General features: G+C 41.6%; 1 protein-coding gene across 2 annotated transcripts in view; it reads right to left on the reverse strand.

Annotated features, from left to right (window-relative positions):
* LOC308393891 (interleukin-1 receptor accessory protein-like 1-B) overlaps positions 1-24,233 on the reverse strand; it is a 352,568-nt gene that overhangs the window by 191,675 nt on the left and 136,660 nt on the right. For both annotated transcript variants that reach the window (XM_080877919.1, XM_080877918.1), the window contains exons 4-5: positions 10,295-10,481; positions 6,534-6,687 (exon numbers count right to left, since the gene is read on the reverse strand). In XM_080877919.1, the coding sequence (XP_080734045.1) occupies positions 6,534-6,687; positions 10,295-10,481 (341 nt within the window). The remainder of the gene's footprint in view (positions 1-6,533; positions 6,688-10,294; positions 10,482-24,233) is intronic.

Raw genomic sequence — 24,233 nt, forward strand, 5'->3', positions numbered from 1 at the left:
ACACAAACTTTTGCTGGTTCATTTAAGCTGGCCATCTCAGAGGCAGTTGCTCCCTCTAGGGCCTCCCCAGAGGCTGGGTGTCAGTCACCAGCCAACTCTGGACCCCTAGAGGTCAAGACACCAGCACCAGCAGCCTCACCGGAGAACTCACCTGAACAGTCTCGGCTCTCAGCACCCCCTGAGAGCTCAAGTGAGTTCACCCATCCGCCTCAGTCCTCTGCTGAGTGTATTGGGGAACACTTCCAGCCCTCTGAGGACTGTATCCCACTGTTGCTGCCTGAGTCTAGCCACGGTGCTGCTCAGTCCCAGCCAGTGTCCACACTGGCAGAGGTCTCCGTACCTGCTGCTTCAGAGACTGCTTTCCCTGGAGGGCCTGAGGAGCCCGTCCAGCCTCAAGTGTCGTCTGCTGGGGGTTTAGGAGAACCCAGCCAGCCTCAAGTGTCGTCTGCTGGGGGTTTAGGAGAACCCAGCCAGCCTCAAGTGTCGTCTGCTGGGGGTTTAGGAGAACCCAGCCAGCCTCAAGTGTCGTCTGCTGGGGGTTTAGGAGAACCCAGCCAGCATCCTGCCTCGTCGGCTGGAGGGCCTGAGGAGCCCGGCCAGCCTCAAGTGTCGTCTGCTGGGGGTTTAGGAGAACCCAGCCAGCCTCAAGTGTCGTCTGCTGGGGGTTTAGGAGAACCCAGCCAGCCTCAAGTGTCGTCTGCTGGGGGTTTAGGAGAACCCAGCCAGCGTCCTGCCTCGTCGGCTGGAGGGCCTGAGGAGCCCGGCCAGCCTCAAGTGTCGTCTGCTGGGGGTTTAGGAGAACCCAGCCAGCCTCAAGTGTCGTCTGCTGGGGGTTTAGGAGAACCCAGCCAGCCTCAAGCCTCGTCTGCTGGAGGGCCCGTGGAGCCCACCCAGCACATCCTCACATCTGCTGGTGGTCCTGGAGGACCCAGCCAGCACATCTCCACATCACCTTCTGTAGCATCACCGCCGTCAGGTTCCGCAGCCGTCCCGCTGCCATCAGGTTCCGCAGCCGTCCCGCTGCCGTCAGGTTCCGCAGCCGTCCCGCTGCCGTCTTCATCATCTTCGCCTGGTCCAGCCTCCGTGTCTTCATCATCTTCGCCTGGTCCAGCCTCCGTGTCTTCATCATCTTCGCCTGGTCCAGCCTCTGCTTCGTCCTCGCCTGGTCCAGCCTCTGCTTCGTCCTCGCCTGGTCCTGCCTCTGCTTCGTCCTCGTCTGGTCCCGCCTCGTCTGGTCCTGTGGTTGCCACGCCGCCGTCGGTGCCAGCTCGACCCGTTCCGCCTCGCCTCTGCCGGCCGTTTTCCGGGCCTCTGAGATGGCATCATGGCCTTCGGGGACGGCCTCCGGAAGGTGTTCGTCGCCGCCGCTGGCATCGCGGCCGTCCTCCGGACCTGCTCGGTGGCCGCCACTGCCTTCCACGTGGTCGGCCTCCGGAACTGTTTGCCCGCCGTTGCCGTGTGCGCGGTCGGCCTCCAGAACTGTATTCGCGCCACCGTTTCCGTCCGCACGGTCGGCCCCCGGACCTGCTTCCTCGCCGCCGTTGCTGCACGCACGGTCGGCCTCCAGAACTGTTTGCCTGTCGCCGCCGTTGCTGTGTGCAGGGTCGGCCCCCTGAACTGTTTCGGCTCTTGTGTTGTCGGCCCCCGGACTTTACTGTGGACTCGTGTATGGTCTTGTTTTGTGTTGGCCTGTTTTTGGTTTATTCTGGTCTCTTGTGCTCCTTGTTTTTGTTTCAGACCCTCCTTCCTGGACCCCCTCCGCCCGCCCTGGCTTGGTGCTTTGTGCTTTTTTGTTTGGGGCTGTCGGGAGCCAGCCCTTTGAGGGGGGGGGGTACTGTCACGGTTCTGGGTCCGTTGGACCCAGTAGTTTGAGTTTTATTATGTTTTAGTTTGCATCAGGGATTGTTTTCTTGTTCTCTTGTAGTGTTGATGATGATGATGTTTATTATTTGAGTTTCATGTTTCTGTGGTGTTTAGGATTTGTTCTTCGGTTGTGTCTGCTTAGTATTTGTCTAGCTCCATGTGCCATTGTCTGTCTGTCTCTCTGTCGAGTTTGTGTCTTAGTGTGATGGTTTCTTGTTCCTGTTTTATTGTGATGGTCTGCGTCTCATGTGAGTGTGTTCAGTTTTACCTTTGTCTCGTCTTGTGATCATTCCCAGCTGTGTCCACCACCTGTGTGTAATTCCCCTGTGATTCTCCGTGTATTTAAGTCATGTCTGCCGTCATTGTAGTTGCTGGTCCGTCTGTGTATTCCACCCTGCGTCATCTGTGTGTTTCCCTGCTGTCAACCGCTAAGTGTTTCTGCTCATGTTCAGGTTCGTGTTCTGTAGTTAGTTTGTTCCCAGTCTAGTTAGTCATAGCTCCCTTTGCCGTTTGTATTTACTTTCATGCTCAATAAACCACCTTCACACCTTCACGACTGCCTGCGTTTGGATCCTCCTTCATTGCCTCCACACGGCTCACCTCACTCGCCGTGACAGTATTCAGATGTAAAGTTCAGGTCTGGACAACTATCTAGAGTCCTTGAATCCCTTTTGCAAAGCAGGAATGCAATTAACAGTAAAGACTTGCCATTATCCGATGTTGTTTACCATCTTATACGAAAGTTCCCGGAATTACTCAAGAGCTGCACTTTAGAGGAGCTATATTTGGTCAAGTAGATGTTGCCAACAATGACGACACCCAACACAGCACTAACCCATATTTTACTGCGTCGTCTGTATTGATTACCAAAAAGATATCCAGGCTCTCATTAGTATTTTGGGAGACGACGCCATTTAGAGTGAGTTAGATTGAATGATTGGAAATAAAAGGCCCCGCTAGATTTCTCATGTTTGACAGAAATTGGGGACAAAACGTACTCATGTTGGTGAACAGCCAAGGAGTCCAGGAGGATATGTGCAAAACACTAAAATTCTACAAATACAGAATTGCAAAGCACACAGCAGCAACAACAGCGTGATTCTGGACCCCCAACTGACAAAAAAAACAAGTCAAGCAGCTTTGGCAGTAGAAAGAGTCCTTCGTACATTGTAGTGTTACTTGATTTCCTAACCAAACATCACATTAAAAAAAAACAGCTATTCCCACTGCTCCCTCTCTGGCGTGTATCCACGATGCTGCAGTTCTTGAACTTGACTGGAAACACGAGGAGGAACCCAACGCATATAAATGTTTCACATTTTTCTCAAGCCTTCAGGTTATGTATACAACTCCACACAAACTCCCAACACAAACAGTAACTCTGAAAGTGACTCAATGATCCAAAAGTCCATGGTTACTTGGTGATTTTTCCAACTTCCTGTGTTGTGATAATTTGACAGCCATGTGGAAAAATGGAAGGACATAGTGATGATTGTAAATAAGCTACTTGCTTAGCCAAATTCACCACAAATCTTGGCAAGTCAACCAGGATTTGTGGTGAAATAGTATGTCTATCAAGAAATATCTTATATTTTCTGTATCTAACTAAACACTCATTAAGCATATACTCATGCTAGTTAGGTGAAAGGCGCCATGATACAACAGTCAAATTGCGAAAAAACTCTTGCTTTTAAAGGTGCTATAGAAATACATTTTTAATTGAATTGAAAATGGTGCTTGGAGACCAACGCGCAACCACAATTACTGTGATTGTGACCAATGGACTTGGTTTCTTCAAAGACGGCGACCAAGTCTGCAACCACTCGCAGTCAAGTCTGCTATCAGTTTGCAACTGCATCAGGTAAAATTAGTAAACTGCAGAATGACATCGACACTTATCAAAGTTGCTTTTATAAAAAAAACAGATCCAGAATACAAACAGCTGGCAGCCAGATAAGCTGAGTCTCATGTAGTTGTGTTCATTAACAAAGACTCATTCAGACTGATGGCAGCATGTTGGTAATTTATCTGGATTTATAAATGAGACAGCAATTATTTGCAAACCTTCAACAATCTGTCTGAGTCAATGCAGTTGGAGTCAAACTGCAATAGTCTGTAGACAAGTCACATTCTTTACGATCGAAAGGTGAACATTTAATGCCCTCAACTTCTGGGCGACAGTTTGGTCATGGCAACTGGTTGTAATTGATGACTGAAACTGAAAAAATTCAATGCAATCACCAGGCAACCACTCATTCTTGGTTAGTGGTTGCCTGGTGGAGGTGGTCATCCTGCTTTTAATCCAGTGCCACATGGTTAAAAAATGATGTATGAACTGAATTGTAGCCCAAAAATCAAGGCACAGTTAGTTACAAACTCTTATGTATTAATTTGGAAGAACAGTTTGTTTGCGATGCTGTTTTGTTACTTGTAGAATTTCATCCTTTATTTTTCACATTGGCCTTTTAGATAGAAATATAATGTGGATAAATGGCTGACAATTTCCTAAACAATTGAGCTCTAGAACGCTTGTTAACATGATTAATTGAGAAAATTAGACAAACTTGGGTGTTTTGCCCAAACAAACAAACCCCAAAAAAAACCCAATTTAATATGAAGCCAGTGGATGCTTATTTTTAAGCGTTCTTTAGGAATTTTGCAAAGCTTATTTACTGTGATTCCGCCAGAATATGAAAGCTTGTGCAATTGCTGATCTAAACACCAAGCACAGGAGCTCTTTCCAAGAACAAAACCCTTTTCCTTAGGACACGATGTGTTTCATGTGTGCAGAAGCACAGACAGCAGACAGAACCAGGAGACACATCAAAACTACAGGCTAGTTAGCATGATCGGTATAGCCACCATGGCAGCGCTGCACAAAAGAAAACCGCTCCGTGCAAAAACTCCAAACTTCTTCAATCAAAACTGGAAAATATATAAATAAATCCAAAACTCTGAGGAAAGCAATTCTGTCTAAAAGGAAAGCAACTGAGCCAAAAGCAGAGTGAACACTGGCGTTGCTTTCCAAAAGATAAAAAGAACTCCAAGTTTCAAGAAATAACAATGGGAACTTGTATCACACTTTTTTGCCTCGAGGCACACAATTGCATCTTAAAACTTACAGCAAAGGTCAGAATGGGTAAAAATTGTTCAGTTTATATCCTAACAGTTCCAGCCAGAGACCTACTGCTGCTGTGGAATTAGACAAAAGTCATTCTAATCACTTCAACAAAAAGAGAGACGCATATTCCTCTATTCATCTATTAATTTTTCCAGACCATTTAAGGGCTCTCGCAAAGAAAAGCAAAAAAAAAAGTATCCACACCTCTAGCAGACTGCTTGAAGGGTGTATTTCTTTTGAAAAAGTCATAAATGCCTGCTTTACTGCCACGGCCCAATCATCAATCATCTTTTGCTACCTGTTTTGAAATGCTGAATGTCTCTACTGTAGATAGAGAGATTAAGACTGTTGGGATGACATTTTGAGGCTGGTGAGAAAATGATGTATGACTTTGCTCGGCCTTCGCTGGAGTCTCTTAAAAAAAAGAAAAGAAAAGGCACTACAATGTGCAATCCAGTAGCAGTTAAAAGCCATCGCTCCGTCTGATCGTCACACAGCAATGGAGGTGATGATGACGACGGCTGTGCTGAATCCTAACAGTTTCTCTGCCTGTCCCAAACTGCTTCCCTCTGCTCTTCCTCTTTTTCTTCCTGTTTTCTTTTTGTTTGTTTTTTTATTCTTCCCAGCTGTGCGTCATCTGGCATTTGTTTGTATCCTTGCAGACATGAGCTAGCACAGGAAAGGTGCGCCGAGCCAAATGAGTCACAGAGAGGAGAAGCTGTGGTCGTATGAAGGCAGTCAAAAGAACACGAGCTCCACTTTTACATTAGCATTTTCCACTGGTTCAGATCAGCCATGCAGGGCCGTTTTATATCCAGCAAGCAACCTTATTTCCCTGAAGATTGATTATGTTTAAAGCTTGGTAGTGAGGAAACTTTAGTAGGAGTTCTAGCATAAGATTCAAATAAATAAAGCAGGCAACAATAAAAAAAATTATGACTCTGTTTATTGATCACACACTTTACTCAGGAAAACTCTGCAGCCTGATTCCCTTCACATACTATATGCCTTTAAAAAAAAAAAAAGGAAAGAAAGAGAGAGAGATAATTAAGCTGTAAATTGTGGGATAGTGCATGGCTTGTCAACCTTGGCTGTGACACTGACAAGAAATCTGTCACCTGCTTTAGGTTCAGACTTAAATATTTCAGCAGCCTTAAGAAAAAAAGTGCTGAAGTGGCTCTGGGTGAATTCCACTGCTAAGCAATTAAAGCAGCCTGGAAGTCACAGCGACGCTATTGACTGCGACACTTTGGCAAAAGGTGCAGTGATCAGCTTTAAAAAGCTTAATTTTGGGGGGTTTTAAGTGACTCGAAGCAACTGTGGAAAATAATCACCAGACAGTACGCTCAGAAGCATTAGCAACAAAAAGGATGTTCTGTGGAAGTACATTTGTTTAGAAATTCACTGAATGACAACGGATTTTCCATTGATCTTTCTGCGTGCGGTTCGTGGCACTTATTTTTGCTGGAGTTTCTACTTCACTTCAGTGAAAATCTTCACAAAAGCAGCAGGAGGGAGAAAAATGAGGAAAGGCAGGATACTTCCTTACCTGTGACTGATAGCTCAGTAGTCCTTCGCACCACAAAGTTCCCAAACGGCACTTCACACGTGTAATTCCCAATGTCATCTTCCCGTACTTCCTTGATGGAGAGAATGTCCTTCTTCCTTTCAATGGTTTGTCTCCACTGCTTTGGCTTGCACTCCTGTTTTGTTTTGTTTTTTTAAAGACAAAACAAGAGGATGGAGATACAACTTGTAAATGTAAAGCATGAACACTGGTTTCTTTAAAGTAAGAGGGCGGGGCTACAATAATTTTCACATTTCCAGTATCAAGTGAACCCACGGAGTTCACTTGATACTAGGAGAGTACCCGGTTCTCTCCGGGTACTCCGGCTTCCTCCCACCGTCCAAAGACATGCAACTTGTGGGGATAGGTTAATTGGATAATCCAAATTGCCACTAGGTGTGAATGTGCGAGTGAATGTGAGTGTGAATGGTTGTCTGTCCCTGTGTGTTGGCCCTGCGACAAACTGGCGACCTGTCCAGGGTGTACCCTGCCTCTCGCCCTATGACAGCTGGGATAGGCTCCAGCGCCCCCCGCGACCCTGAAAAGGATAAGCGGAAGCGAATGGATGGATGGACAGTATCAAGTGGTATGATGACAAACTTGCATTCAAATGTCATATAATCTGTACTCTGGACATCATGAGCCGAACCAATGAACAACTCTAGACAGTGTTAAGAACTTTAACTACACATTTAATCCTTCAGATATTTCATATAAGAAAAGGAAGTGTGCTGCTGTAGTAACTGAAAGACATCTGTCAGCACGACGTTTGGCCTTTCAAATCCAAACAAATCCTGAAAACACAGTTAGAAACCAATCGCATATAAGAAATGAATGTGCAAAATGACATATTTGCAAAGTTCTGGTATATCACTGTGCAGACTGTAATTATATTGACAGAATGTATTATTTTACTTTTTATTCATTATATTTTTGTTTATTGTGAACTCATTGTGGACAAAAATCATGTGGGATCATGTTGACAGAGAACAGCATAAAAGGGAAGCTCTGTTTGACTTATTTACTGTATTCCCGTGTATGTTTTCAGCTTTTATATTTCTCATTTTCTTAGCAAAATGAAAGGGAAGTATCAAGATTTTTGCACAGTACTATATATTGCTTGGATTTATTGATCTCCTTTGCCTACTAGATTTGTGGTGTTAAATTTAACACAGTTCACAGTTTTATGACCAAATGCTCTCAGTGCTTTTTGTGTATTAATTATTATATCTGAATTTACTGTACTTTCACATCGATGCCTGTCAGATTCAGTCTCAGCTTCAAAGTATATCAGATTTTAAAAACAAAACAACTAAATCTGTAGAGAACCTCTATAACTAAACACCGTATCATAAAATACTCCAGCAGCTTTATAGCAGAGAGACCTCATATCATATCACACAGCACACAAACTTTGTTTGATGCCAGATTTCAGACATTAGTTTAGTGAGCTCCTGTTGTCCCGACACAAATACTCTTTTAAACTGTGATGTATGAGACCGGGTGCCTGCGCATTTATCATTCTGAGGCAGGACTGCAGCACCAAATTAAGCTGCACCACCTATTTGTAAAATCATTACTGGGTTTATCTGTAAGTTCCTTCCTAAACTCTTAGTGATTTTAGGATTTACTTCATTGGGTTGCATCATCAGTATTTGCTCGGTTGCTTGGTAACATCTCTGGAGCCAATCAGAGGCAATCAGTGTGAACAGGAAATTATTTCAGCATCAGGAGCTGTAAGAGCCCAAAATAACACACCGAGGCCAAATTATATATTGGAATAATTGGAAAAAATAAGCACCAGTTTAATAATATATATTAATACACATATAAAAAATGTTTTTTTTATGTGAGAGTATATTGAGTCAGAGTGAATAAGAAACATTACATTATATTGGCCTAATGGGCTGCAGTTTCAGGTCTTAAATTAGAAAACTATTATTAACTTAATGGGTTCATTAAAGGGGGCTAATTCTGTTCATTTTCATCTACATATTTTTATCTTGGACTTTACTAGGGTAGCTTTGCATGATTCCAAGTTCAAAATAATTCCTATTTGTTATACACTGTAACAGTCTCTGAAATAAGCTTCTTTTTTTTAGCTTCATTTATTCTTTTATAAGTCAGTTTTCCACTGATTTGCTGCCCCTCGAAATCAGACAATTTGAACAGATGGTGGGTCCCACCCACCCACCTCTATCCAGCGTATGAAGGTTCAGTCACACAAGGCTAGAGGCTGGCTGACAAAACCTCCTTGCAGTTGCTTTGATTACTAGCACACTGTCACAGTCGCCTGTAGTTTGCATTTACTAACTAACTATGAAACAGTAGTTGAACTTCTAAAAGTGAGATGCAAATTAGAAACAGAGACCAAATTTCCCACGTGTGGGACTAATAAAGGTTATCCTATCTTATCTTAAATGTGCTGATTTATATGATAAGAAATAATTTGTACACTAAAGGTAAACAGTCTATATTTCCAGTTAGCATCATACTCTTCAGAGTTTGCTAGTCGGCAAGTGTTTGCAGCCAAGTTATTATATTATTCTGCAGAAACTATAACAATCTGTTAGCAAGTAACCACAAGGTTTCCTGGGCAATATGCACTTTTCCGTAGTTACCGGTGGTTACCAGTGGGTCCAGTACAGTCTGTAGGCCTGTGTGTCAGAGAAACCAAGCATTTTATAATATATATTTTGCACAAGACATTTTCATTAAGGTTAATTAAGGTGACTCTGCTACACAATGTTGGTTCTGGAGCTTTAAGGAAACCTCCGTTCTCATCGCGACACATGTGAAGAGTTCTAAACATAAGCAAAAAGTGAGGATGACAACATCAGCACGGATAACAAATTTGTACAGAATGTGATGAATGTGAAAATCATTCTGGGTACTGGTTGTTTCCTTTCACATCAAAATCGGGCTCCGTGTGCCCAACAAGCAGCAGGGAGCAGATTCCAACACAGAATGACAGACCTGGCTACTCTATAACTGCACTGACAAAATACTGTGTATCGTAGGATTGGTTTCTAACTGTGTTTTCAGTATTTGTTTGGATTTGAAAGGACATTTTTCCTATGCGCACATGTGTTAAAAATGGAGTTCAGCTTGTAATGAAGAGACTAGCTTTTAGTTTCAGTCACTGATAATTTACCTGATCAGTTAAAATCTGTGAATAGCTGGTAAACACTACACTGGAGCCAGGTACACACAGAAAACAACCTAAAGTACAACACGAGTCTTATTTTCTATCTCCACAGCCCATGTAGCCACGTAGGTGGCGATCATGAAGTAGGCATGGACTTTTAGAAACAGCCTTTCAACTTTTGGGCCACCTGAGGCAAAAAAAACTAGGGCACTGTGGGAAGCGTCTTGCAGGATTGAATCAGCCCACCAACAAAGTGAGAGCCAATAACTGGAGGGTGTGGATCCCACTGGCATTATCTGCTATTTTAATTTGATTCCGCGGGAAATGGAAGTGGCCACCTAATCAAGCACACTTTCACATTTGATAAATTGGCCCCCGAGCTGCGCCTACGAGCTCTGGCAAAGAGGCCTGTTGGACACAGAAGGCCTGCCAGGTCGGTTCCACTGTGGGCCTCCCAACTCTCCACACAACAAGCAATATTTTTCTCTTTTTGTTTGACCGCTTGAAAATGTGGTATTTAAAGCTAAGTTTAACCAAAACACGACCCTAACCCTTTGTTGATAGAGTGATAGCTGATGAAAAACTCTAACCATACCTTGTACCACACGATCTCAGGCTCCATTCCTTGCTGTACATAATCCTCAATGCCTGGGCAGATGATGTCTTTGCTTTTGCTCAGCTCCGCCTTCTCAAAGAACCTCATTTTGGAGTTGTAGCAGAGGTCTGTGTCATTCTCCGCCACCGTGAGGGACATGGACACCTTCATGCAATACGTGGAGTTCCTGCAAAAGATAAAACGTTAACAAATCGGTCAGTGTAACAAATGGACCCGCGTCACTTTTTGAGCTCTTGCCAGCTGCTGAGCCGAGAAGCTGTCAGCAGTCCATCTCCGAGCCGCTCAATCAAAAATTCCTGGGCTAATTCCTGGGATTGAATGTGAATCATTAAACGCAACAGAAGGAGACACAGAGAAACCTTTGATTTCTTTTAAAGGAAAACCTGCCTTTAATGCTGAATAACTACTGATTCCAACAATGAACAGCAATGATGCATAATCAGCTAATCTGTGCATATGAATATATATATTTGTATATATACAGTACATGTGTCCTAATGAAAAACCAATGGGTGTTATTGAAGAGCTAGAGCGCTTACAGTCAACAGCACTCGAAGACTGCCTTTTGTTTTCATGCGTTTTCGCAGATACAGTGCGAGCTAGCAGAAAATGACTTGCTACAACTGATGTACTGTAAGTGCTCAGGTCATACACATAAAGAAGAGAATTTATAACGCGAGGGAGAGACGGCGTAAAATGCGAGATTACTCGTGATGTTTGGAGACTCCATGCTCGCCTGGCTTCGCAGATACGGCAGAGTATTAATCCACGCTGGAATAAACATTTCATTTTACTGCTCGGCACTGCGGCGCGCACCTTCAGTGATTTGTGTGTCTAAATGTGAGTCAAGCGCTCGTATGCAGGCAAGCTCGAGGTATCCTGGATGAGATCTAGGCCTGCCTGAGTGGGTGTCGCTTCACGGACAGCCCCGTGAGAAGAAGCGATCCAGCTGCTAAGCACAAGCAGCAATCCTCTTTGTGTCATTAATGTGACAGCGATTTTGAGATCGGATCTGCTGCTCGAGTAATTCTTAACCCAACTTGGGGAATCGATGAAGCCATTGATTCGCTGGGAAAGTTGTGCTATTTAAAGGAGGAGGGGGGGAACAGAAGCAAAGGTCCTTGATGATCAATTTATGCAATAGGGGCACCTTTTCTTTGCCCAAACCGCCTAATAAGACTGTCACAATTGACAAGTACTCTTCAGCCCTACTGCAGCAAATCCCCCCCCTGGTTAAAAGACCAACAAATTGGCAGTGTTTAGGAAAATCTCACAGCTAATTTTCCAACTAAAGCTGGTTACACAAATTGAGCTGAACCAACAAACAATTACAAACATGTTAAATCCTTACATAATTGCGAGGCATTAGCTGCCTCGTGGATTAGCGCGAAAACACACTGGTCTTCACCACAGTGTCTGCAAACAATCCCACGCCCCCCACCCCCCTACACTCGAACTGGACGGCTCCACACGCTCCTCTTACTGTAAAGTGTGCCATTTTTCCTGAAGCCCGGATGCAAATGTGACATGATGTGGAGATTATCCCAGACAACTTCTACCAGATGGACACCTGTGCAAATGAGATCCCACGGGTGCGCTCTCTTCCCTGTTAAATATTCTGGGCAGCGCTGATAAACTCGCAGGCTGGTAGCGAGAGAGAGCGAGAGATAGAGAGCGAGAGAGAACTGTGTCATCTGCTCTGCATGAGTGATCGATGGTGCGGGCCAACACTCTGTCCTACGATGTCTTTCCAGCATTTCACATCCATCACTGACGCCTTTTGAGCCTGGAGAAGCTGGACGATCTCTTGACTATCCACTCAGCATGTGTGCAGTCATATTCAAGAAGCTCGCTCAGAGAATAGAGCAGGGGAAATTATCCTCCCGCACCACAGTGGAGGACTCGACTGTACGCCATGCAATGTAAACTCCTTGTGGATACAGTGATAACAAGCTAGGTGATACCATGGCATTAATGGGCGCGAGTGCCTGTCAAACGTGTCAGACTGAAGAGGATATGCAATGTCGTGGCAATGATAGATAGCATCCTGCATACATCAACCCGGAGCAGAGTAAGGCTGACAGCTATGGTACACAGCTGGAGGGCAGGCAGAGGACTTGAGATGCAATATGCGGCAAATTCAGTGAAATTATGTGCAATGGTCAGTTCGGAGTTAAGCAGCCTGGAGAAAAGATTATGGCTGTCATACTGGCAAATACTCAGGGGATATGGTAGTGGCTGAAATAAGGGGATAATTAAAAGCTGACTATATATAAACTTTGATACATATATTTTTAATTTCTTTTATTGACTGAGAATAACCCACCTGAAGATTAAACCACACTGAACCTGCCCCCTTTTTTTTGCTCAGCAACTCTTCCATCTGATATTAAATAATAGGGCTCAGAATTGATTTGAAAATTCTCCCGAGAATCCGGGGCACCTGTGGGGAAATTAATGAACTAACTTAATGAATCTCTTAATTAAAATAACTCCTCTCCAATATAAATCGCATGATGAAATAATTGACGATTTATTACAGCTGACTTTCGAGTAACAATAAGGTTGTTAGGGAATCGCCTGGTGTAAAGCAGACACCGCGAGGCAGAAAAAAGAAATAAAGTCCAAAGGTTGATTAAAGGTTACCTTGAGACAATATCATTACTGGCAGTGAAATGAACCCACCGCAGGTATTAACCCTAAGAGATTTAATGCAGGCAGCTGATATGCTGTACAGTAACATTAGGGTCTTACCTTAGGCTGCTATTAGCATTTAAATAGAGATGTCTGAGGTTTACCTTGGTACAGATGTTTTACGTAACAATTTATGCTGCAATAAAATAACACGCTGCACAAAAATAGTGGGGTTTCTTTTCATATTTTTGCCTCTTAACAACTCTGAAACTACTTACAGTCATTTTAAAATGCAATAGCTTCAAAGCTGCTGAAAAAAACGAATCTAACAGCAACAACCTATTTAGAAAAATTGTCATTGGAAGTTTTCCAACTATCTCATTAGCATCCAAAGGAAAATTAAATCCAACATCCAGGGTGATGGATGCGCGTCCTTCATCGATGCAGTTTGTATTTCTTTCTTTTAAAATAGTTTTAAAAGGAATTCTTACAGCAACCAGGACAGAGTTTGTCTGCGTGCATTGTACAGAGGGATTGTTACTACTACTAAAAGCGCTATACAAATACAGGCCATTTACCATTTACAACCGAGTAAATTCTAATAAAAGTAATTTATTAGAATTTACTTGGGTCCTGATGAATGAGTCCTGAAAAATTGATAAAAAACCCTAAACAGGAGTCTGAATTGGAAAAAGGATGATCAAATCAACACAAAACCATCCTTTTAAAGAGTCCTAATGAGATTGGAGGATGCGATCTTTCATACGGATGAAAACAGCCTTGAATAGTTTAGCTCCTGCGTGAAAATTAAGCATGAGCAGTCTGAGCAAAAACCAAAACACTGAAGGTCATTTTTGACACGTCTTTTTAGGACCCCATTGCCATATACCAGATTCAGGAACAAGCCTTGCTACATGCTTTGCTTGCCACTTGAAGCTTAAAGTTATGAGAAATCTAGGGTCCATGCTTTTTTTTTTAAACTTTTTTTTTTGTTATTGGTGAGAGAGGCAAGAAGGCTACGAAGCTAAGGTCTCAGTCACACAGCCATAAACCTTGTTGGCAACTCTGACTAACTGGGAAAAATGAGAATTCCCACATAGTTTGCAGGTTGTAACTAGATATAATTGGTCCCACAAAGGGTCCCGTATCGAAAACCTTTTTATGTTTCTGTTGGTTGCTAGCAGCCAACCAAACACCATGTAGAAGTGCAACTTGACTAAGTGCAAAACAAACTGAAAACAAACTGAGAATGTCTGATTTCAAAGCAAAGGTTGCGCTTTACTGCTGCAACCGGCCGGCACCTAACAAAAGGTTCAACTTTTACTTTAAAGCCAAGTAGTTTCTTTTACCAGTTTGCATTGCACTTCATTGTTCCACTACCACTTACTTACTTTCATGCAAACTACCGCCAACCATGGCAATCTGCTAGCAACCATAGCAATTGCAAGGAGAATGTTGTGACAGCGCTACAAACCTCTTTGCAACCTATGTTACCCAATTGTAGCAACCTCTTGTAACCACTTGACAACTGGACAAGAAATACACACTATTCCCTTGCAACCAGTGGTTACTAGTAGTCAAAAGAGTCAAGAGAGTCACGGTTTTGTGGTTGTGGATTAATTTATATTCCTTAATTATTGTTATTCATGGTTTTGATTCTCATTATTATGTTTATGTTATATTCTTATGTTATACTATTTGTTCTTAGGCTTTAGGTTCCCGTTTTCTTGCCTTCCCCGTGTTCCACGTTTCTCATCTTGTCTCCTTGTTCCCTCTGTCTCACAAGTCAGTCGTGTTTCTGTCTCTGTGTCAAATCTCCTTCCCATTATAAAGGAAACCAGTTCTTTCTTTCTAGTGGCCAATAGGGCTGGGCTATATCATACCGGTCACGGTAATACCGGTGCAATGTTGGGCAACGATCGGAAAATGAAATATCGCGATAGAATATGGGTAAAACGCGCATGCACAGTGCTTTTGTTTACATGCGCACATGGCGGCGACGCAGAATGAGAAGAGAGAAAGCGCATCGTTAAATGAAACGGATGAACCAGAATTGGTTTGTAAAAATGCTGCAACTTCAGTGGTGTGGAACAAAGCACTATTTTTGGTAGCGCATGCTAGCAGGCCGTCGTTATTACTTTTTTTGAAAATACGGCACAAAAATCAATCCTTTGATTTTTCTGAAAATCGACAGTGCCCCTTATGATCCCGTGTGTCTTATGTATGAATTCTGGTTGTCTTTACTGACCTCGAAATGATTTTATGTACACGGCGCTCGAAAATCTGTCAAATGTTTTAGTATGACTTTGCTAAGCTACGAAGCCACACCGCTGGATGGATTGTCGGAGCATTACAGCTATCGTAGGCAGGCGCCTCGCGGAGTGATACGTACTGTGCTTCAACATAATATTACCGTATTGTGTGTGCATAACCGCTTTTTAAGTGTTGTGGATATTATACATGGTTATGCTGAGGATATGTCGGCCAATTTCCACTGGAAATGCCTTTTGGTTAAACTGTCAGCAAGGAATTTGCATTTTCACTGTTAATTTTTTATATAACTTTAATGCACATAAAAAACAGCTGCTTGTTTAAGTGAAAATACATTGATGGGTTTTGTTGGGTTTTTTTGCACCAATAAAGCTGAGGAGTTGTAAAGTATTTTGTCTAGTGTCAATTATATCGTCAGTTATATCGTTATCGCAAATTTTCAAATGTATATCATGATAAATATTTTTGGTCATATTGCCCTGCTCTAGTGGCCAACAGGGGTAACTCCTATGGTTGTAAAAAAGAAGTGGGAAATAAGTCTCTAGAAAAAAAAAATCCCTAGGCTCCACTGACCCATGTCCCCAGTCAAACTTTTCTGATGAGTTAATGGGCTCATTTGCTCATTTCACATCTTATTTAATGAAGCATGATGTCACGTTTGGAAGCCAAGAGAGAATTTTTAGATACAAATAGGGTAAAGCAGTGTGGTTACTTTATGACTCAGTGTGTCAGGAACATTTGATTTTTAAAAAGCTAAGATGGTGACAGGTTTATGTTTGGTCACCATAGAGGAGAATCCAGGCTGTGGTTGCATAGGTAACCATCTAATGCATTTACCATGCTTTAATGTAATCAGGTAATAGTGCTCTTTGCCTGAAAGTTATGATACTTTCCCATTCTGTATCCCTAACCATTATTCACCTATCATTGCTACGAGTCACTGAATTTCAGAGACAACCCACAGTCTCACCATAATGTTTAACCTCTCGCCATTAAACATTACAAATTCATGATGTCAGATATATAGAGCATCTTAACTCTCTGAACAGTCTATATGCTTATAAGCAGTTATAACAGAGGCGAGGAAGACTATAAGTGCCATAGGTAGCAATGGCTTTACAAAAAAGGCCGATAAACATCAAATAGCGATTCAAAGCAACAGGTACAAAACTGTGAAAAGTAAAGGTCAGAAGGTGAACTTGCTACCAAGCAGTACTCAGATGTTGGTATTGTAAATCTGGATATAGGTGTAAACTGTAGCAGGGACACAAAAGTTTCCATGACACACTGTCATCTGTGTCAGCCCCCAGGTGTATTGCACTACCTACCCTGTCCACACCTAGCCAAGATTAACCCAGGCAAAGATGGAGTCGGCCCAGTTACTCTAAATCAGGTTTTTATGGTCTCTGTATTATTTATGGGCAGAGCGAAGGTCACAGTGAGCGGTGGGAAGACTGGGGCTCCTACCTGTAGCGTCTGCTCATAACTCACCTGTCAAATCCAGCACCAAGCCTAGGATGATTAAGCACCGCGGCTACCCAAATCTGACTGTGGGCCAACTTGCTCCTACTTAGCCCCTGTCTAAGAGTGTGGCACTTGTCTGCCATACTGGAACAACAGACTCCTTCCTCAATAACAACCATCCACCTTTTATCTCTCTCTCTCTTCCTCTCTGCTTGTGGTTTGTCTCTGTCTCTGCATCCACCCGCCCAGCCGCCCTTTACTCGCCTGTCTTGTAGTACACAATTTCTCAGAGTGGAATGCACACCTCTGCGGATAATTTAGTTTAGCCACGCTGTGAAAAACACACGCCTGCATCCCTCTACACATTTGCATCCACACACACACACATACACAAGCATGCACATCCAAAAACACAAAAAACATGGAGCAGCAGTATCTCTGCACTGTGCAATACGCAGTGCTTACAAGACTAACTACAAGGGACCCCACTGAAGTTCAACACAGCTTTAGTTACATTATGTGGCTCATTATGCAGTAGAAATGTGATACCTTATTTTTAATGCCTTTTTTCTCTATATCTTTAGCAGTAAAGCTGTACTAACTTGGCTACAGAAAATACATTAAATAATGTAGTGTAGATTTATTGAAAAAAAAAAAGGTCCACTAATAAGTAAAGTTTCACGTGAATGTTTTCAGGCAAACTTCTTGGAACTAAGTGATTATTTTGAATTTTAAATTATATTGTTAAGTTATATAATTTTGATTATACTGAATTTTGGAAACTGATTGCAAGTAGATTTGCAACGTCCACTGAGTTACGTCAGTTGTATTACCGTATTATCACAAATAGATTGTAATTGTCAACTCTAATCCATTCAATCACAAACTAATTGCAGACTGAAAGCAGACCAAGTCCCACATGATAGACAACACCTGGTTCCTGCCTTCAAGCTGCCATTTCAACTGCAACAAGATTGCAAGTTGATTGCACAAAGTCACTCTAATTTTGGTCGTGCTGTTGTCTCCCTAGTGTGGGTTTTTTCCCTTGCATTTTATGTATTCAATTAAAAATGTAATGGAGCAAAGAGTGTTGTTTACAGTGGAAAAATCCTGACCATTGGAGGGACTTTTTAAATGTATTTTAATTTATTTATTTACAAATATTTTGTGATATATTGTAGTTTAATTTTTCACCGTATGGTGACGCTCTTGGTATTGGGCCCTGTAAATCCAGAAAATTTAGAAATTAAAAACAAACAAAAAGAAAAACGCAAGTCAACTTTTGCTCGAGTTTGTTCAAGTTAATGAAGTGTAAAGTATATATTCAGAATTTAAATATTTTCATTACATGGTATGTGTACTGACTCATTGTGGTTAAATAAAAAAAGCTTTGCTTTCTGAATATCTTTTTGAAAAATCAGTTAATTACACAAAAGCCACGCAGCACTGCAATTCGATTACTTTAGACAAATGCAGCTATACCTTCTGAAACATCGCTATTACTGATAGCTAAATTGGAAAATGACTCATTATTATTGTTTTGCTTTCATTGAGAGTAATGTTCACTCAAAGAAAAAAGAAAAAAAATCCTCCACACTAAACAGAGAATCACTCTGCAGCAATGTTTATAACTGTTACCAGTTCAAGTTATCTAAAAATAAAATAATACTTTAACTCAAAAAAGAAGAAAATGTCAGAGGAACTGAAGATATTTAATCAAGAAGAATTAATCTATTCAATTTCATTGTGTATTTGAGCTTCTAGTGTTGGCAATAGATCCTGATAATTTTGGGGAACTGGTTGCTGATTCCTTCCCCTACTTCATGCTCCATCCAATATAACTCATTCTCTAAATATGATAAAAATTTACATGCAAAAACAATCACCTTACCCCAGATACCAACATTCACCAAAGACCTTATTTCTCAAGTCGGAGAATTCCTGCAAGCCTTTCCTTAAGTAAGCGTGTCTTAAACTGACAATAGCACTTCTTGTGTGCAAACGCATTACTCAGTCATTTTCTAGTCGATGCCTTTAGGGAGCTCATTTTCTATTCCACAGCACCCTCAACTCATCTTTATGCTAGCAACCTGATTTCATAACAAGCATAAACAATTTGTCTCCGTTGTATTCTTCTTCTAAATCCGTCATGACCTTATTCATTGGTCCCCAGACCCTCTGGGTGCAATGTATGAGCAGCTATACTGCTATGCATATCAAATGCAAACTAACCATCACATACCAGCAATGCTGTTGCCAGAATGGCCTGTTTTACTGAGGGCATGGGTTGTATTGGTGAGAAAATGCAAATTAGTGTTTCCAGGGAGCGGTGTGTACTGTGTAGCTGCTGAATGTCATTACGGTTTTGAACAACCTAAGCAGTTTTGTTTGGGAGGTGTAAGCCAGAAATGTTTTCTGCAACTTGCAACAAAGGAAGGCACACGGTGAGACAGCTCTCCAGATGCAACTGGATCTGGAATTTTTTCTGTGCAGTAAAACGGAGGACTAAGTAATTACTCATTACCTTAAGCTGGTAATTACATTGCTTTACTAATTATGCAACAGCAGAAGTAATCGACTACATTACGACTTACTTTCCATATGCACATCTCCGTCATATAGTGTTGTTTGCTCTTTTTATGCTGTTTGCAAATTAATATATATATTAAAACAGAGGGGCGGGTAGATGTTTAAATGCAAAAAATTGGGCCATTTTAGCTTAGTGAAGGCATCACGATATATATATATATACACGATATATTTGTGGATCTAAATGAGACGTTATTGTGAAATTAAAATCCCAGAATGCTTGTATCAAATGTTCTAGGTGCATAAACTTTTAGAATGGGTCATATTGGCCCATTGTAACACCCTCAGCCTTTGGGTGACTTGTTGATTGTTGACACTATCACTTGCAATTGCAATAGTTGGTTACCATGCAACGATTTTTCATAGTTGCAGGAGGTTTGCACACAGGTACACTTTAGACCCCCAAAGTTTGGTTATTCTAGAAAATGTTCACGGACAAAGAAACAAACACACAGATTCCATGTATTGTAGTCAGATCGATTCAATCCTTCAACAAATTTGAAGTTCTTCTACAAATACCACTTTTTGTACAAAAAGCACAACATCCTACATCAATAAATTCGATTTAAAAATGGATTACACATGGCTAGTTAGTCAGCCCGTTAGCTGGTAAATTTAGAACTAATCAAAAGAATATTCAGCAGGAAAGACAAACCAGAAATGTTGGTGTAACGTTCTTTTACTAGGATTAATGTAGTTTGTTGCTTAGGTCAATGCAGAGTTCATATTCCCTTTGGTGCTATACATGACCTACCAAATTAATACATTTGCTTTTGAAAAATAAATGAATCTTCGACAAAAGCCAGTTCAACTGCGATACTATCTTGTCGAATGTCTCACAATATGTGGCATAAGTAAAATTCCAATTAGCTCTTTCAGTTTTATGAAATTTTAATGAAGTTTCTGTCCCAGGTCCCAGCCACTTTCCTATTATTCCCTCGCCCTTAGGATTCAGCTGAGCTGTGCGAGTTCTCTTCTATATCACGGTTTGACTGACAGCTGTGGTATTGCAGATGTCTCGCTTGGAGCTCTGCTGTTCACAGTCGGTTGGGGAGGGAGAGAAGGCAGGGAGTGGGGAAGAAAAGTTGGCGGCGGTGCCAAAGCGACTGTGCTTGGGGAATGGTATTTCTGACATTTGTCTGGCAGATAAAAACCACCATCAGATATGAGGAAGAGAAGGTCAGTGTCCCTGCTATCAGATGGCGATGGTTTGGCATGTTGTTTGATGACTTCCTCCTCTCAGTGTGGTCCAGAACAGCCAAGAGGCTGGGCACACGGGGAGACATGCAGACTGGGAGGATGCAACTACATAAAATCCCCCAAAATGTGATGCTTGGGTACAATTCTGGTGTGGAATAAAACTCAACTGCAGTTGAATGAATAAAACATCTAACAGTATGTTGAACACGTTTTGCAGTTCACTATATACATCCTCCTAGATTGCCCTGAACAGTCCTGCGAAGCGCAACAACTGAATGTAGAGCTCTTGTACAACAAATTTACCACAGTGCTGGATTAATCCAGCTGCACTGAACATGCAAAACAACAACCAAAGGGAGACAGCCAGCTCCAGAATGCCCTTTGATTACCAGACTTTCACACAAGGCTTAACACTTCAGACCTCCATTAACCTCGGAATCAGAAAGTAACACCAGATGTGACCCCGGCCTTCTTTCTGAATGTAAAACACAGGCTAGCTGTCAGAACAGTGAGGTCTGTACCTGCTGGAGGGGGTCTCAGGGAACCCGTACCTTCCAATAGTAACACAGATTTAAAGCAACATAAAAATATCACCACCTGTGTAACTGTAAGACATTCCCATTTTATTTATACGTTTATGCAACTCCTAAATAATTTATATTTATGGGTTATGTCAGGTGCTTCACATGATTTTGACTCCATGTTTGTATTTGAGGCAATAACGTGGCATCCTGGAGGAGAATACCCACCTATCACACTGCTTCTTCTCGACGTCTTTAAAAGTCTGTCACATAAAGCACCATTTGGAATTCCTTTGTAGCCGGAAGGAAAAAAAGGTCTCCTCTGCCCTCCTACTATGGAACCTCCTCCAACAGAACTCCTTGGCCTTCACTGAACTCATTTACCACCAGACCCAACACTGCAATCACTGCCACTGCTGCATCACCATTACAGTACCACACAAACTTCAACCCTCTCTTAAAAAAATAGACACCCACCAAAGGTGATGTATGCATATTTGAAGCTTGACTGTTTTGCTCATATCTCTATAAATTGTAGCACTTTCTCACGGTAGAATTTTCTCCTAAACTTAGCTCTGGAACTCTCTTTGAGAGTGTATCAATAAGAGATTCACACGCAGGGCGGTAAAGACAATTTTCTCTCACTATATTGCCAGACAAATGGTAGTAGGTTAGATTATGTAATAATTCTGCATAATAATTTCTGAAGCTATTTCAGCACAATTTCCATATAACAGTCAACCTCTCGTTTTGCTCTCTGTAGCCAGGAGCCATTTGAGCTCAGCTTAATCAAATGCAATCGAGTGTGGGACAAATGTCCAATCAGAAGCCGTGTGAAGGGCAGGCAATGAAATTGACTTGAACTGAAATGTTTGCACATGGTGAATTAAACTGATATTCCAATTTTTACAAAAAAACTCAACATACCCAATAAATATATGTAGCGCCAGTTTTTCTTTATTGCTAAGCGAAATAAGGAAAAAAAACACTCATCAAGAAAAAAAACGAGGCATCTCAAATCCCCATTTACCAGCCACTCCATCAGGTATTAATATTCAACTGTTAATGCAACTGATAACCCCAAAATTTGGTCAGCCAATCACATGGCAGCAAATCAACTTGGACATGAAGACATGGTCAAGACAACCTGCTGAAGTTCAAACCGAGCATCAGAATGGAGAAGAAAGGTGATTTTAGTGACTTGACATGGTTGTTGGTGCCAGATGGCCTGGTCTGACTATTTCAACTGTTGATCTACTAGGATTTTCCCACACAAATCTAGATCAAACCTTGAAGCAGATGGGCCTCACCAGATTCATGAAAGCATGAATCCATCCTGACTTGTATCAATTGTTCAGGCTGCTGGCAGTGATGTAATGCTGTGGGAGAGGTTTTCTTGGCAGATTTTTTGAGTATTGTTGCTGACTATGTCCTTTTGGACCACAGGACATTGAGTTCACTGTAACAATCACTAGACATCAATCCAGAGAGAAACTTAGGGATAATGGAGCAAATCTGCAGCAGGCATGCAATGCTATAATGTAAATTATGGACCAATTGTCAATTGAATTCAATCCAATTTTATTTATACATCACCAAATTACAACAACGGTCACCTCAAGGTGCTTTATGTTGTAAGTTAGACCCTACAATAATATATACAGAGAAAAACCCAACAATCATATGACCACCTATGAACAAGCACTTTGGCGACAGTGGGAAAGAAAAACTCCCTTTTAACAGGAAGAAACCTGCAGCAGAACCAAGCTCAGGGAGGGGCGGGGCCATCTGCAATTTGTTGGGCTGAGAGAAGGAAGACAGGATAAAAGACATGCTGTGGAAGAGAGTAGTGATGGGATTTCCGGCTCGGCTCACTAAAAAGAGCCGGCTCTTTCGGCTCCGAACCGGCTCTTCAGGTTGTTTTGTTGCTTTAATTTATTTATTATTAACAACAATATAAAATTATACACAAAAGGAATTACTAATGTAAAAAAAAAAGTGGTTTTATTTATATATGTTTATATATAAAGATATGCGGTGGCCCCTAGAGACAAAGCACGCGCAAACTCCAAAACACATTTCTAGCGTTAACCGAACTTCCAAAACAGAACTACCTAGATCACTTAAATTACACAATTGAAAGCATATGTGTATTGTTTGTGTATTTATACACAAGCACTCATATATATTCAAATAATTTAAAAAAAATGTTCATTTACCTGTTACTACCACACACCAAATCCGGTCGTTGGTACTTCCTGGCTTGTGTAGCCGCTACACTGCGCCTAGCATCCTGGAGCACTTCTGTTGTCTTTTGTACGTGTTTTGGACTTTTTACGTGTTTTGAAGTTTGTACGTGCTTTGTCTCTAGGGGCCACCGTAAATATACTTTTATTTATTCACTCCACATAAAATGTAATAAATAAATTATATAATATAAAAACCAACTATTTATATTTCAGCTTTTAACTATTTAAATTTTTAGTTTTTTCCTTTTAAACAAATTTAAAGTGAAACAACACAAAACACTGCAAACCACAATACAATTGAATATAAATTAAAATATGAAAACAAAAAGAACATGCACATTCTCTGTCATATGGGCCTGCATGAATAAACTTTCTGAATTCTTTATCATCCGCAACTGAAAATAGTTACTATACCTTTCTAATGTGACGTTGTTGTCCCTGGCTCTCTTTCTCTCTCTCTCCCTCCCGCTCTGATCTTGTGCTACTGCGAGTGTAACGATAAGTGGAGGCATTTTGAGGGGAGTATCTGTGTCAGAGTGTAAAATGATTGAGGCGGAATTTTAAGATACTAACATTTAAATACATGCAGCAGCAAATAGCCTGATATGTTGAAAAAGTCTAGTCTTACAGAAAGATCTCGAGCCATTGGAGCCATTGGAATCACTGGAGTCAGATAATGTGTACATATGAATCAGATTCCTTTTTCTATAGTCTTCCTATGGGTTGATGAAACCATTCGCTGAAAAATTACTAACAAACAATCTCTAAAGCAAGAATCTGAATAGGGATCATTGCAATGAAAAATTATACACCGAAAACTTTTAAACAGTTTTGGGATTTTGAATGCCTTTTCTCCATACATGAAAGTCTATTACTAACCAGGCCCTGGCCCCAAAATGGTTTCAAGTGCACACTCCTCTTTGACACTGCCATTGTATCACCAGACAGCCTCAGTGAATACCTGGCAAAGTTCACACAGCCACATCAAGG

Source organism: Rhamphochromis sp. 'chilingali' (genome assembly GCF_963969265.1).
Source record: "Rhamphochromis sp. 'chilingali' genome assembly, chromosome: 3".
NCBI lineage: Eukaryota > Metazoa > Chordata > Actinopteri > Cichliformes > Cichlidae > Rhamphochromis > Rhamphochromis sp. 'chilingali'.